At 37.9% G+C, this 16064-nt stretch overlaps 1 protein-coding gene across 3 annotated transcripts; it reads right to left on the bottom strand.

Annotated features, from left to right (window-relative positions):
* Nucleotides 1–1306: 1306 nt before the first annotated feature.
* sap130b (Sin3A-associated protein b) lies at nucleotides 1307–15464 on the bottom strand. Of its 3 annotated transcripts, none has more exons than XM_077226052.1 (21): nucleotides 15368–15464; nucleotides 14455–14583; nucleotides 12993–13258; nucleotides 12712–12873; nucleotides 12214–12337; nucleotides 12014–12135; nucleotides 11801–11922; nucleotides 11572–11713; nucleotides 11390–11480; nucleotides 11161–11265; nucleotides 8630–8771; nucleotides 8356–8474; nucleotides 7949–8221; nucleotides 7629–7803; nucleotides 6851–6955; nucleotides 6376–6737; nucleotides 5951–6172; nucleotides 4196–4321; nucleotides 3984–4087; nucleotides 3780–3893; nucleotides 1307–2622 (listed from the first exon to the last, which is right to left on the bottom strand). In XM_077226052.1, exons 2-21 carry the CDS (start codon nucleotides 14558–14560, stop codon nucleotides 2464–2466), a joined length of 3141 nt encoding a protein of 1046 aa, XP_077082167.1. In that variant the 5' UTR covers nucleotides 14561–14583; nucleotides 15368–15464; the 3' UTR covers nucleotides 1307–2463. The 3 variants fall into 3 exon arrangements, with proteins under 3 accessions (XP_077082167.1, XP_077082184.1, XP_077082175.1); XM_077226069.1 differs by lacking the exon at nucleotides 15368–15464 and adding an exon at nucleotides 14934–15019; XM_077226060.1 differs by lacking the exon at nucleotides 15368–15464 and adding an exon at nucleotides 14837–14964.
* Nucleotides 15465–16064: the final 600 nt, after the last annotated feature.

The raw sequence follows: 16064 nt of genomic DNA, 5'->3' as shown, positions 1-16064 counted from the left end.
CAGTAAAACTGTGAGATTCTAGAGGATAGTTTCATGTACATAGTCACAGTGAACAGATACTAGCCTGCAATGTAATTGTTTGGGGCGTCATATAAGCAGTTGTTTTCTAAAGTGACGATGATGTTGCACGCATTGATTATGAAAACGTAGGAGCAGCCAGGAGGTTTCAAAGTACAGTTAAGGTCAACACAAATGCATCTTCACTTCCTGGAGGTTGACGGTATATTCAGTTTTTATAGGCCTTGAAAACAAAGGGCTTATCATAAAACAAGCTTCAGTACTGAGGCCGCCACTTAGATAAGTGTAATTAATTATAATGTTTAAGGAATAAGGATGGTAAGGTGTTACACTGCATTATTAGTCTCCATGGAGATAAGACTCAATCCAAAGCAGCTGGTTAACTCGAAAAACTATAAAAATTACTTAAGAAAGGTGGGAAAGGTATAAATTACTCTGAAGGTAGTCACACCCTACGAACCGATAACCATTACTTATCTAAATGCATTCAATACCAGGCCCTAGACAACCAGACGAGGAGCTTGATTTGGACAGTGACTTCATTAATAGATAAAACGCTTTTGCATTGTCAGAAAGGGAAAAACACAATAAGCAGCACCAGTTTTTCAGCTTTGCATTACAGGAAAAAATTACATTTTAAAAAATTTTCAAAATGAAAACAGTGCTTTGGTATTCTCAATATTACTGTTTTTCTTTGTGTTTGTTTAGTACATACTAACATTGCTGAATGTTTTGACCAGTCAGTAAATCATAAAATAATGTAAACGATTTCCAAATTAGCCTTATACAACTTTAACATGCAAGCCAACTGCTGTCTTTAAAAACTGTTAAACGTTTTCTTTTTAAAGTCACTTATGCTAGCCAAGGCTGCTTTCTTTTTTATAAAAACAGTTATATTGTGAAATATAATTACAAATAACTTTATTTAAAATTTTTATTTTCAAATGTAGAATCTTCTGATTTGGTACTCAAACATTTCTTATTCTCAATGTTTTTGTGTAAATGAATGATTTAAGCAAAAAACAAAAACAAAAAAACTGCATTTAAATAGAAATTAATTGTAACATCATAAACGCCTTAACTGTAACTTTTGATCAGCATCCTTGCTGAATAAAAGTATAAATTTCTTTAAAAACTGAATAAATAAAAACAGAAGTGAACAGAAGTATAAATGGTGGTAAAACCATGGTTTTGTGTAACCAGTGGCTTGATTTGGGGGGAGGGAATACACCAGTATCTAGATTACTGAGTGTTAAATTAGACTTTATAGAAAAAAAACACATCCACATACATGTAGAAAGTTTCTTTACTTTAGCAGTGGAGTGCAACATGAAATGTCATTCAAAATTAAACTGAGTGATCAAACAGTATACAACGCTTTATCTTTGCCACAAATGACACTGCTTCAAGCAACTTAACTGGACAAATAAACATAATATTGTTCATTTACTGAGACAGAAAAAAAAATGGAAGAGGGCTTATTTTTTATATTTATATATATACTTAGGTTTAACTTACCAATCTCTCCTTTAAATTCTGACGTCATAAATTTGACGTCATATCTGAACATGATTCTCACCACCCTGAATGCACAAATTAACCCCCCCCCACCACCCCTGACAAAAGAGCCAAACTAGAAAGCCAGTGCTTGCAAGACTGATGATAAATGGAAAAAATCCTCACAAATCGACAGACAGTGACGGGAGAACGTAATATGATTCAGACATTCAGACTCCATTTAACCTTCGCAGAAAATCTGCTTCCATCACACCAAACCCATGTTTTATGAGGCACACAGAAAGGCACAATACTCCATTTCACCAAAGCACCTTTAACGTTTCCCACAAATCATATGTGGTAAAATACTTCAGTCTTTGTTCCTTTAGGACAGCGAGGATGGTGTTGTTATGGCTTCTCAATTCTTATTGTTTCAAGTGCTACCATACAAAATGGAAACCTTTCGGTGTGAAGAACAGCCATTACGAAACACTGCCATCAGTCAAATGTCAATACCAGGTCATCCGTTCAAGGCACCCAAATGAAAAACTGGTGAATATAATATATAGACGTACAGCATTGCTTTTACTGATATCTGCTTATGTACAATTTTAAAATGGAATCTTCAACATCCAATGACTTCCCTAAAATGATCTCTTTGTGACCGAGTTGTCTTGTTTAAAAACAAACAAAAAAACGTTTTTTTTTATACGTTCCTATTTTACTGAAGATACAGTTAGAGATGCATGTTGTGGTTAATTTAACATTGTCGTTCCCTAGAGCTTCTATGTGTGCTGGGAGAGGAAGGGCTTGCCAGATAAAGACGTCTTGCCATCAGATCAGGACTCGAAGTGAATCTCTTCTGGTAGAGGCCGAGTGAGCCAGGGCAGTGTGCCTGCATGCTAGAGGTCATGTGCTCATGCTGAACCCAGTCCCAGTCCGTGTATCTCACGCTCTGTCCTTACGCTTCAGCTTATTGAGCTTCTTAGCGCTGCTGTTCTTGTTGAGCAGCTTCATGACACGCTCCTTGTGATCCAGCACCTTTAACATGGAATCACGGGCCTCAGTGATCTGGTCCATCACCAGCTTGCAGCGCTGCATGTTGCCCTATGCAGTGAAACAGTATTATGATTAACATCAATTGAGTAACTACCACTCAAACGTTTGGGGTCAGAACGATTTTTTATTTATTTATTTTTAAGAAATTAAGATGCATTAAATTGATCAAAACTGACAATAAAACATTTATGATGCAATTCAAGATTTCTATTTCAAATAAATGCTTAAACTTTGTTAAAAAAAAGTGTAAAAATAACTTAATAAAAAATACATATATTACGGTTTCCATAATATTAAGCTGCACAACCGTTTTCAACATTGATAATAATAAAAAATGTTTCTTGAGCAGCAAATCAGCATATTAGAATGATTTCTGAAGGATCATGTGACACTGAAGACTATGGAAGCTTGTTTCCGCCACAGAATAAAACATTTTAAAAGATAATTGCGACTTTTTATCTCACAATTGCGAGTTTACATCTGACTGAGAAAAAATTCAGAATTGTGAGATTACTTTTTTTATTTTTTTATTCTTTGGAGGAAACTGTGGTACATATTTTTAAAATTGACAAAATTTTAGTTTGCCTGAATGAGTAGACCAATAATCAGTATAGAAAATAAGAATATTAAGAAAAATTATTTTTTTATATATATAATGATAAGTAGTGATGCACAGATGTTCTGGTTCTGGTTATGACCAATAACCAATAAATAGGCCGATATTAAAAGAATACACTGTTCGGTCTAAATAAAACAAAATAAAACAAAATTAAAATTAATTGTTTTAAATGCTACAAGTCAACTTAAGCATCACACCATGTACAATATGAAAATGGATATTCATTTTGAGATTTGCTAAAGATTACATTTAACAAGGTTATTAAATTATTATACAATTTAAATTAATACATTTTCTGCTGTTTTAAAGATTAACTTTAAGTCAGCATTGCAATGACACAATACTGACTCATAGTAATCTAAATGTAAAAATAGAGGAAATAAGCATGTAATATCCAATATTGATCGATACAAATGAATAATAATAATTAAAAACAAAAAAACTCTAATATCAGATAACTAACATTGTACCAATATATTGTGCACATAATGATAGATCTCCACATGAAGCAAGCTAAAATTTGAATCTTGCTGATAACCTATTTCAAAGTGATCATGTGTGGTTAAAGGTGATCAGTGGCTCTCACCTGTATGAGCTCATTTATACGGTGAATATCATCATCTGCTCCGGCCTTCTTCTTCGGAACCAGGCCTTCCTGGAGAGTCGTCAGACGACTATAGACATCATGCTCCAGATTAGTCTGCAGGCAGGTGACAAAAACACATCCACTGTTTTGTCTGAATTAGTGCCAGTTAATGGTGAAGAATTAAAGCTTCAGAGAAAGTTTTACCAGCTGCATGAGCTGAGCTGCACAGAGGTGAATCTTCCAGCCCTGGGCTCTGCATGCCACTCCCTTCTGATTGGCCACATCCTGCAGGGTTCCCTTCTTGTCTTCTGATTGGATAGCACAAGCTGGTATTAATGAATGACTGATGACAGACTATATTTATTGTATTAATGCAAAATGGACAATGAGATATTGTGTGATGAGCCTAGACAGACCCTTGACACGGATGTCAGTGTATCTCTGAAAGTGGTGGTACGCTGCTTTCCAGGGGTTGCGGTAGTGGCGCAGCAGAGTGACCGGAGGCCGAACTCGGGTAGGAACATACCGAACTCCCTCTTCATCTGCAGTGAAACAGATACACTAAATTCTGGCATCAAAGGAGCCAAAATGTCTTGTACTGAAACTGAGTTTCTTAAAGTGAACACAAATCATTACACAACTTGTGATAAGTCAAAACTACAGCTAGTCGCACAATTGCTGCCATCAGAGCAACTGCAGAATCTAGTCATCTCCAGAACAACTTAAGAACTGCCAAGATGATTCTGATCTTTATCACTATGTTGGTTTATCGTATTCCAACAATATTATTACATTTGGCCCCTGTTCAATTATGTTACAACACCGTCACCATTGCCATTTCATAATGTACTACTTAGCACAAAGGTTAGTACACTACTGGACTTTCACAAGTAGAAGGCAGTAAGTTTTAAGATGTTTCATAGAGAAAGAAGTGAAACATTTTTTTGATTAATTTAAAAAAAAAGTTAAATTAAAATACAAAAAAACTGTGTTCAACTAATTCAAAAATATGAGGACAGAAATTTCATGGCAATCTTCCCCCAACAAGTAGTAGCCTTCTGCAATGTAGATTAAAATTAACTATTTTAATATTTTAATGATTTATTTAAATGATAAAACTACACTTTTAAAGATGTGAAATTAAATGTGAAATATCATGGTAGTATTTGCAGTTCTCTTCCTGTCCCCCGATTAAACCTGGTTTTCTCACAAGGATTTTTTTCTCCGTTTGTCACCAATGGAGTTTGGGTTCCTTGCCACTTTCGCCTTTTGGCTTGCTTAGTTTGGGACACTCAACATTCAGCAATATCATTGATTTGAATGCACTGACACTATCGGATGAGAACTGAACAGAACTGAGCTGGATCATTTTTCCTCCAGAGCTGCTTTATAGATGAATTGAACTCATTCCATAATTTATTAACTTTACAGTTATTGAACCGAACTGAATCAACACTTATTTCAGCTTCTGCTTATTATTTTTGTTTTTTAGAGCTTTTAGAGCTGCTTTTCAACAGAATTGAATTAATTGAATAATTGTTTTCCTGTTTATCCCAGTAAAACTGCTTTGAAACAATCTGTAGTATATAAAGCACTATATAAATAAAGGTAACTTGACTAGCGAATTTATGCCAATTCTATTTATTTATTTCAAAGAATAAAACATTGACCTATATATTAGAGGTCTGTATCAGAGTGTGGAGCAGGATGAGTTTTGAATTGCTGAGTGCGGCTGTGGGAGGGAAGATACTGATATCTGCACGGGAAGGGGGAGACAGCACGCAGAAGTCTGTAACTGGAGATATGAAGCATTGTGCCTGTGGAAATTAAGGGAAAAAAGCCTATAGACACCGGAACAAGACAGAATCGAACCAGACTGGGATTGATAAATCAGCCAATACCCTTTCCTAAGGGCTTTTGCAGGCGGGAAAGGGACAAAACATGAAAGTTTCGGGCGAGAGCGGGATAAAATCGAACATTTTTGGCAGAATCGGTAGATTATTAGTATTTGTTGTAGAGAATTTAAGTTATGTTGATTCTAACAATGTGAAATAATTAACCTGATTGTCCTAATTGTCAAAAAAAATCTCAATTATCGAACCTCAGATTCAAGAACCTTTTTAGATCTTGGTAACTCATCCTAACTTTCTAAAAACCATACAGAAGCTTACCAATGTATTCTTTAGGAGGGGACTTGCGTTTCTCTGCACGTAGGCTGAGGGGTTTGGGTGGGAATTTCTCCTCATCTGTGCTATTGGTCTCCATCATCTCGCTCTCCTCTGTGGAAATGATGTGCTGTTGCTTGCGGGGCTTCTTTCTGGGTGAGGCTCCCAGGGTGACGTCTGTAGCAGGGACGGCCAACATCTGTGCACCACTGTTTGGCCCTGATGCCACTGAGAGGGTTTGAGGTGAAAGACACTGCCTTATCAGTTAAATCAGTTGATACATACATTACATCGTTTTCTTTTCATTGTTTCAATTTATACACACTGTAGCACTGGGAAGAGTTTGTAAAATACAGGTTGAATAAATGAATCTCAATTTTAATATATAGGTTGACTACTAATGTAAAACCTTGTTTGCAAAAAGATCTCACCTGGTTTTGTAGTTTCAATAGGCTCCGCCTCTTGCTTAATATTCATCTCTGGAAGGGTGGAGCTGATGGCACATGCTGAAGTGGTGCTGGCTGCTGGCTGAGTGGGAGGGGCCACTACATTGGCCATGGAGGGGATTGGCGGGGTGATTGCCATGGCAGGGGGTATGGCTGATATCGCAGGAGTGGGTTGAGAGGGAGGCGTGGCTGACGTCAGGAGGGAGGGGAGAGGTTGAGAGACCAGCTGGGAGGGAGGTGGTCCCAAGTGTTGCGGTTGCTGTTCATTTCCCTGGCTAGGAATAGCCTCTATAGCTGCAGCTATTGATGGAACGAGGCTCATGTGGATGTCAGGTTTGGGCTTCACTCTGTCAGAGGGTTTGGAGATTTAGTGTTTATAAAGCTGAGCTGCAATTTAAGACCATGTGATACTACAAAGAGAAGGGTAAATGATCTCAAAATCAATTTGAATACTTCATACCCTGCAGGACGAGGTGATCCTGATGCACTCCTGATGTGTCCATCAATTCTAGAGGTTGTGGAGTCACTGAGATGACAAGGGATCAGGTTCTTCCTAACTGCAGCACTTTAAGAAACCAAAGAGACTGATTAATCTTGAGAATGTCAATTTTTCTTCTGAACAAATGTTAAACTACTAATTAAAATATAGAAGAACATAGTAGAAACATTTTACAGGAGATTCTCATCAGCATTGTCATTGTTAAATAAAACTAAACTATTAAAATAGTTTTAACACCGACTCTTAACACTGAACATGAAAAGTATAGGTCATAATTCACACCAAATTCAGAAAGGGAAAATAAAAAAATTATCTCTTAAGTAAAGAAAATAATGCCTATTTTAGTACCAAAATGTGGTAAAATTATTTTTTTCTTTGGGCCACTATCTTAATGATAATTAAGCAATTGCCTACATTCTTCTTCTGTAATGTGAGTGACAAAAGATTTAAATTGTTAAGTACAATTATCATTGTACAATCATTATTTATCATTGTGTCATTTGTTTATCATTTTATAAATCATTGTGTCTAGACAAGATGATTTTCATTAGTGCATTTAAGTAATGAAAACTTTTTTTTTGCATTACAGATATTAGTATTTGGGAAGAAAATTTCACAATGAAAAAAATATTCTAAAATATGATTTATTAATTATTGTTAGTAATTAGGACATCTCAATGAGATATACACTTGAGCAATACTGCCAAGAACATGACAATATTGAGTTTGTCATGTTTACCCTTCATGTGCAGGTTTTTTGCGTAGAATGCTGGGTCGAGGGGACGTCACAAGGGAGGGGGTTGCAGCGTTGGCACTCTGACTGTGCGTCTGGGCCACAGTGGTGGCAGGCTGACTGTTGTTGAACGGATTGCTAATAGAGTTAGCCACTAGAGTGGAACCATCGGCCAGTACAACTGAAGAAAAACACCATAGAAAGACACTCATCACTACTAATGTTTCACTTTAAGAAAGGTTTGTATGCAGTTGTTTGGTATAAACATGCAAAGAACTAAAGGTGGACCCTAATGTTAGATTCAGAACTGATCTGAGGCTCCTCACCTGAAGCTTTAGACTCTGTTGGGGGTTGTTGTTGGTTGATCGGTGTAGGCTGAATGCTTGTGGTGGTGATCTGGGCAGACGTATGGAGGCCCTGGGCTTGGATGGGAGTGGGCTGGATGCCCTGTGCTGCCATGGCACCTGGCTGAATGTTCTGAGTGTTGATCTGGGTGATGCGGTCCACCGTCATCAGCTGCATAGAGTTCAGATGAACTGCAGATGCAACTCCTACACTGGCTTGAGCAGGCATGGCTGCACTGGGCGCCTGTGCAGTAACTGTGTCCACACGACAAACAAATGTTAACAACCTAAAGCCAAAATGTACTAGTACCCACCAATTTCAAATCACGTTTCATGTGCAGGAAAATCATTTAGCTTGATCTAATATTAATGTAAGCACCACATGTTACCTGGGTAAGGGCGTATGGATGACACAGAGCTGGTGATAGGGGTGTAAGTGTGGGTCAGCGGATATGGTGCTGATGGGTAGGTAGGCAGAAAGTACTGAAACTGCACTGGAACAGATTGTCTGTGGGGAGCCATAAAACACCTTATTAAAAGCAGGGCAAACAGAATAAACCTGATCTGGAGATTGCCAGTTTGCGGCCAAAAACACATTTCAAATGTAAAGTAGGTGGAAAGGAGCATCATTTCTTCAATATATTGAATGGAAATGATTTATACCTGTTGTCATTGCGGTTCTCCATGGTTATGGGGTTGGGAGAGGAGCGATGACCAGAGATAGGGATGAGGTTGCCCCTTTCTCCAGTGTATTCAGACTGGATACGTGGTGATATGTGTGTGTTGGGCTGTGGAACGACTTTAGCTAAGAGTGACAGAGGGGGCAAAACCAACAGACAATTCCTTCAGGTAAAAATGTAACCATTTTACAAGCAAAATCTTCCTAGAAAACAATGCAAACAACTGCTCTGTTGCAAGTATATAAAGGCATCATAGTTAGGTTGTAGGCAGTGGTGCAGGTTTTCGATTATAACTATTTGTGTTTCTGCTAAAGTATCTGTTAAAAATATGCAAATAGTACATTTTTCCAGCATTCAACTAAAGTCACTTTAAAGAGCAAGTCGGTTCACTCTGCAAAGACAGTTGTTATGCCCCCAGGCAGATATTTCCAGCCATACAAGAACAGTTCATATCGGTTTGAATGGGGAAGGAATGAAATCAATTAGGGCTGCACGATATTGAAAAAAAGACATTTGCGATATTTTGTTTTACTGCTGAATGTTTAACGATATGAAAACAATTTTACCAGATGACTTGTATAGCTAGATTTGGAAAGAATTAATCATTCTAGAATGATTTGTGTGATTTTGCAGGGGAGTGCATCTGCATTAGAAAACTTTTTTGATTTGGACTTTTTTCTGCTGCACTATGATGACAAAAATCATAATTGTTGATTGTTTCTCTTGATCTTGTGATTGCGATTATTAATGTCATCAATTAGCAAGGCAAGGCAACTGCATGTCATATTCTTTAGGTTATAGAGGAGAGGGATCCTATCTTCAGGAGAGGGCCCTGTTTAAAATCAGTACAACTGCCGGACATAATGCGTCTTTTTGGTCACCGAGTACGTTTACACGACAACGATGCACTGAAATCTGAAAAGTTTTTCCTTTGTGTTTTTTGCGTACAGACGACAACGTTGTCAAAATGATCCCCGAAATGGACCCGCAAAAATTACTAAAATCTGGTGCCAGGCCAGTAGTTGGCATTGGCAATGTCACTTTGTAAAGAAACACTACGTGCCTATAGAATGAACAACTCGTAATATGCATGAGCATGACATCACTGTTCTCACAAATTCACGTTTTTGTAGTTTACGTGGAGAAAATAATGGTATCGTTTTCAAAAACTAACACTTTAAAAACGTTTTCAAAATGTTGTGTTTTCAAGCCCCCAAAACATCCAAAATGCAAATTTAGTTGAAAATTGTGTTGTGTAAACGGCCCCTAATATTATTTGGTAACAAACAGAACCACCAAACATGTTAAACTGGTGTTGCATCCCCAAGTTTTTCATTAAGTCACTAGGCGCCAAAATATTGCTATGGTTCCCACTGCCAGTCATTGCAATTTCGTCAGTGACACACACACGCAACTGCATTTAAATGCATGCGTCACTCCTGAAACTTTGCGGTCTGTACGTGGCCGTTGGTCCTCTTAGAAGCATGAAAAATAAAACTTGAATTTAAATTGTAAATGAATTATAAACAGAAAGCAAATAAAACGCGCTTCCTGTATAATCACTGAAGATGTCACTCATGTGAAAACTTTCGTTATACTAATCAATGAAGCGGACAGCACAGCACAAAGAACATCTGATTTACACCTTGTCTAAACTTTGTTGGTTACAAATCACAAAAATGCCAATTTGAGCAGATTTCATCTGTGCAGTGACTCATTTAAACACCTCTTATACGAGTCTTTCTGCAACCAAATCTACCTTTTCAGTGTTTTTCTTGCGTTCCTCGCTCATTTGACTGTGCACACGCTGAGCCTGCATGTCACTCACTAGCAACAAACTATGTTTTGTAAATAAAGTTTTTATCAACACACTCACCGCGCTCTCCCAGCTAATTAGGTGCTGAGACCCAAGTATCAATCCAAAAATGCAAAAAAGGTCTGCACTCTAAAAATCTTATATTGTAAATCGGAGATAGTTAGGAAACGTTTTGGCTCTGCCTTCGACAGTAAAAATATTTTATTGTAAACAATAATTTTCGACAGAGTGCAGACCTTTTTTGCATTTGTAAATAAATTTTTTAAATAATCTGTGTATCCAAGAACCTTTAAATCAGAGTTAGTTGTTATATCATTAAGGCTTCTCTTGTAGATTAGTCATGGAAAATGAAAACTGTGCAAGTTTTACTTTTGCTTTTTTTGTTTTAAGTTTACTTTACTGTGCCTATTGGTTTCACATTTGATCAGATTTGGCCTAGGATCAGAAGTATCTATTTGGATTTGCTCAAGTTTGTCTAAGAGCCATAGCTGGGTGCCGCGGACAGATGCCGACTGGCACTGCTGGAGTGCATACACTCATTGAAAACAATGTGTTTGAATATTTTAAACCATGGCACGACACAATATGGTGCTTCTCATTTGGAGTGCGACCCCATTTACAATATTAGATATTATAACCATATTTCTGTGGTAATAGAAAAAAGCAATCCCAAAGCAGATGAGCAAAAGGTAACTTACCCACAGGGATAGTGGATGTGGTCACTGCTGAGGCATGAGAGGAGTGGGAGGCCACCGTCATGGTGACAATGTTGCTACTGGATAATTGAGTGTGGGGGGTGGAGCCTTTAAAAAAGGTGTTAAAATAACATATCAGATCCTCAGTACTATAATACATCTGTAAACACAATAGTCTATGCGATGTGCATAGATGCTTCTGAATCACAGGTGTATAGAGTAGACTTATCACCTGTTGTAGAGGGTGATGGTGCAGTATTGGTGGCCTGAATTGGAGCCACTGTTGCGGCAGCAACAGGTGTCACAGTGCTGAAAATGGGTTTCTAAGACAGAGAAAAAAAGAGGTATAACTTTCCTTATGCTTAGTATTTTTTTTTATATATTTCCAAAAGGACAGGGCAGAATGCTTTCAACCTGTGCAGAGTGAGGAAGGGCTTTCTGAGCAGCAATGGCAGGGTGGGAGGGCAGGGTGATCCGCGTGGGTGTGTCGCGTGAGGGTGGAGGACGTTGGATACTCAAGGTCGCTTGGGGTGGGTGGATCGTCACCGCTGTACGACTAGAATCCAGAAAGACAAAACATTTTCTACAGTTCAACTACTATACATTCAGTGCATGTGCTTTATCTAAAGTGGATGCATCTTACCCGTGTACCATGTCTCCAGAGTGGGCAGCCACTGTGGTGATGACCGGAGACTGAGGTCTGGTGGCATTCACTGGAGCCACTGTAGGCAGAACAGCTGTAGAGGTAGTGACTATAGGCCTAGACTGTAACACAAACAGATATGCATGAAATGCATCAGGCTTTGTAAACAAATCAGTGTTTAAATAGATCCCAAAATGTGTTAGCTGTATTAACCTGAATAGGTTGATGGATAATGTGCTGAACTGTAGGCTGCCCCGTGGCGGAGCTCGGACCAGCTGCTGGTCTCAGCACTGTGGTTCCTTTGGAGCTTGACATCACAGCCGCAGCAGCCGCTCCTGCGATAACAAAACAAAATCAGTTAGTGCGCCAACACAAATTTGTTTGATATGAGATGCATATATCTGTAAACTCACCTCTGGGTAAATGGGAGGTGAAAGGATGCGGAGGAGCAGCGGAGGATCCGATCTGGAGCGCAGGGGCTCCACTGCGGATGATCTGCACGTTCGTCATTAGATGATGCAGGTTACCAGTGTGACCCTTATTGTGACCAAAACAATTAAAACCAAACTGAAGGTCACAGCAAGTCCAACACATGGGGAAATATGAGATCTTAACTGAGTCCTTTAATAAATTTTTTTCAGAATACATAAAATATATCGGATACTGTTTTTTGAAGAATGTGCATTAATTTAAATTAAATGTTTCTATGCAAATGTTTATCTAGGTAAATAATTATGAGAGAATAATGACAGAATTCAATAACTCCATAAATTATTAATAAAAAAAATAAAAAAATAAAAACACCAGCAACAAAATGCCACAGTGTGCCATATTTTATTATGTTTATTATATAACCAATTAACTTCTAATGCAGCAAAATTGAATTATATTTATCTAAAAGCATTACCAACCTGCTGACCACTGATGGTTGCCACAGGAATACCAGAGGCCTGTGTAGACTCCATGGTAGCGGTGATATGAGCAGGCACCTTAGACGGGAGGGTGAGGTGGCCCGGTGTTGACACAGGTGCTGGAGCTATCACACGGCTTGGCATGGCCGTCTTCAGGCCAGGCTGGAGTAAAGAGGAGAGTAATGTATGCAAATATTTGCCTTTTTACATTTGACATTTTCAGGGAGAAGTCAAGAGGGATTGAGGGGATTTTAAGCATCAAAGGCCCCAAACCCGTGTACCTTCTGAGGACCCTCAGTGAAGGCTAGGGAAAGGCCCTGTGGGAGGTGGGATGGTGCTGCCGACACAGAGACGGATGTGCCTGACTGGATGGGGAGGTGCTGAGGGAGAGGAGGGGGCAGAGTCGGAGCTATTCCGTGGGGTAAGGGATGAGTCTGGGGTTGGGGGTAGGGTCGCACCACTACAGTCTCCTGCTTGTCATCTCTGAACGCTGTGGCTCCACTGGACATCAGCTCACGCGGAGCATGATTAGAGTCTTCATGTCCTCCTTAATGAAACCACATTAAGTCAATATTGATGGTGTGAAGTGTTTAATGACTTGTTATACACTATATAATACAACTGTTTAAAAGTTTAGGGTCAACAAGAACACATTAAATTGATCAAAAGTGACAGTTAAGACATTAATAATGTTTCAAAAGATTTTTGTTTCAAATAAATGAAACCAAGTATTATGGTTTCCACTAAAATATTTAAGGGTTAGTTCACCCAAAAAATAAAATTCTGTCATTTTAATTACTCTCCCTCATGTCATTCCAAACGCGCAAGAAATTCGTTCATCTTTAAAATACAGATCTTTTTGCTGAAATCTGAGAGCTTTCTGTCCCTCCTTTGGCAGCTATTTAACAAAGAGATCATAAATATAATCCGAATTGTGAATTGAGCGGTTTAGTCCAAACCGAGAATGAGTGGACTAAATTGGACTAAATCAGAGAATGAACCGCATTGGTTCTTGATAAGCTCAAACGCGCTGTAAAACACGATAATGAACCTCACTGGTTCTTCCGAAAGCTCAAAAGTGCTGCGTAACACGAGAATGAACCTCATTGGCTCTCACACATCAAGCAAACATGCTTGGGCTTCCGTTTAACACAACTGATGTGTGAGTTGATGAATGTTTATATGTGAATAAAAGCCTAAATTCAATCCGTTTATCATATAAAGTGATCGTGTCTCTTCAGAAAATGTGGACTAAACCGCTCAATTAATATAGATTAGTTTTACAATCTCTTTGTGAACTTTTTGAAGCGTCAAAGTGGTAGTTGCTTGGCTGTCAATGGAGAGTACAGAAAGCTCTCAGATTTCATTTAAAAAGATCTTCATTTGTGTTTCGAAGATGAACAAAAGTCTTACTGGTTTGGATTGACATGAGGGTGAGTAATTAATGACCGAATTTTCTTTTTTTGTGTGAAGTGAACTAACCCTTTAAGGTGCACAACTGTTTTCAACATTGATAATGATAATTAATATTTCTTGAGCACTGGATCAACATATTCGAGTGATTAGATTGAAAAGCATAACAAACTTCTTTAAAAAAAACTTTTTACCGACCCCAAACATTTTAATGGTAATGTATATAAACTAACATTTATAATGATCTGTTAAGCATTAATTAACATTACAGAGGTGTTGGCATGAGACTCTGGTTTGTTTACTACTAGTTTGTATAAGTGCATCTTAAACCTGTATTCTTTTGACTTCCTGAAAGTCCTGTAGTGTTACTGCCTGGTGTTTGTCCTTGTCCCAGACCAGATGGCAGACCTGGACGTGGATACTGCTGAGAACTCATCTTCACGACCTCTCACGTTCTTACTGAAAAAGTACAACATAAAAAAGGACATAATGACGCGTGCAATAGAGATGATAAACGCGTTTACTTCGAACAAAGAGCACATCACACTGGCTGCAGAATAGTACTGGATTCTCTGCAATGCTCACACCACATGATCTACAAAAAATTCAGTCAATAGCTTTACCATGGGACAGCTTTTTCAGACGTTCATCTTGCATGCATTTTTATATTAACCAAATAATAATGACTATTAAAGTTTAAAAAAAAAAAAACCTGAAGGTATTTTCTACTACTATCAGGTAGCGATGCTTCTCGCATTAGTGTCATCTCATTCAAATACGGTAACAAGGGTTATGACAAGGGTAAATACCTTCAATTTAACGACACATTATAAAGTAAACTCGTTTAATCCTCTATTGTTTCTGGTCGCAGCTGACTGTAACATTAACGGTTGTCAGGACACTAAAACTAGTAGCTTTTGTTCCTAGATGAGCTGCTGAGTTTATCATGTAGATATGTTAAAAACATATTTGTAACGTTAGTCGAATTTAAAATACTGATTAGTACATAATCATATAATCGTTCTTTTAATGGTTTAAAAATGAGTTTTAGAAAACAATACAGTCACGGTTGCTAGTAGTTAGCCCAAAAAATCTTATGAGTCATTTCAACGAGACAACATTAATTATTTCTTTCAAATGCGCTTTAACTGTCGTAAACCCTACAACTGAAGAAATGTGCATACGTCGAATAAGTTATCCTAAAATCGTTGTTGCGTTTACAAATGCAAAATCCCAGCATTACCGTAAACACGACGCCCGCACTATCCATTCACTTCGTATCCCGGCAAGCAAATCAACCATTGGTATCAACTGGAATCTAGCTTCAGTCTGTCGCTTCCGGTCTCGATTTTCAAAACAAAAGTCCTTGAAGGTGGCACTGGTATGGTGCCTTAAAGGCATAGTTCACGCAAAAATGAAAATTCTGTCATCATTTACTCACCCTCAATTTGTTCCAAACATGTATGAATTTCTTTTTTATGCGGAACATAGATGATATTTTGAAGAATGTTTGTAACCAAATGGTTGTGGGGCATTGATTTCCATAGTATTTTTTTCCCAATACAAAGTCAATGGTGCCCCACCACACCTGTTTGGTTAGGCTGACATTCTTCAAAATATCGTCTTTTGTATTCAGCAGAACAAAAAAACTCATACAGGTTTGGAACAACTTGAGGGCGAGTAAATCATAATATTCATATATATGGCCTCCATAAACAATATATTACACTACTTATGACCCTAAACTGTCTCATTCCACATACCTCCACTTTATGTACTTAAGAAATATTTAGTGTCTTTGAAATCTCCAGTACAAACTATGGCATTTATGTAGTTAAACCCATTACAATTGTCTGTAACAGTTTAAATTAGGCTATTATTTGTTCATAACTGGAGGAATTTTTTGTCATTCATGTGTTTAAAATGTTGCTATAAATAAT

This window comes from Siphateles boraxobius, unplaced genomic scaffold, assembly GCF_051911475.1.
Source record: "Siphateles boraxobius isolate OS27281-9 unplaced genomic scaffold, OSU_SipBor_1 1, whole genome shotgun sequence".
NCBI lineage: Eukaryota > Metazoa > Chordata > Actinopteri > Cypriniformes > Leuciscidae > Siphateles > Siphateles boraxobius.
The sequence above is the reverse complement of the archived record's forward strand: the minus strand, read 5'-3'. Positions and strand labels throughout refer to the sequence as shown.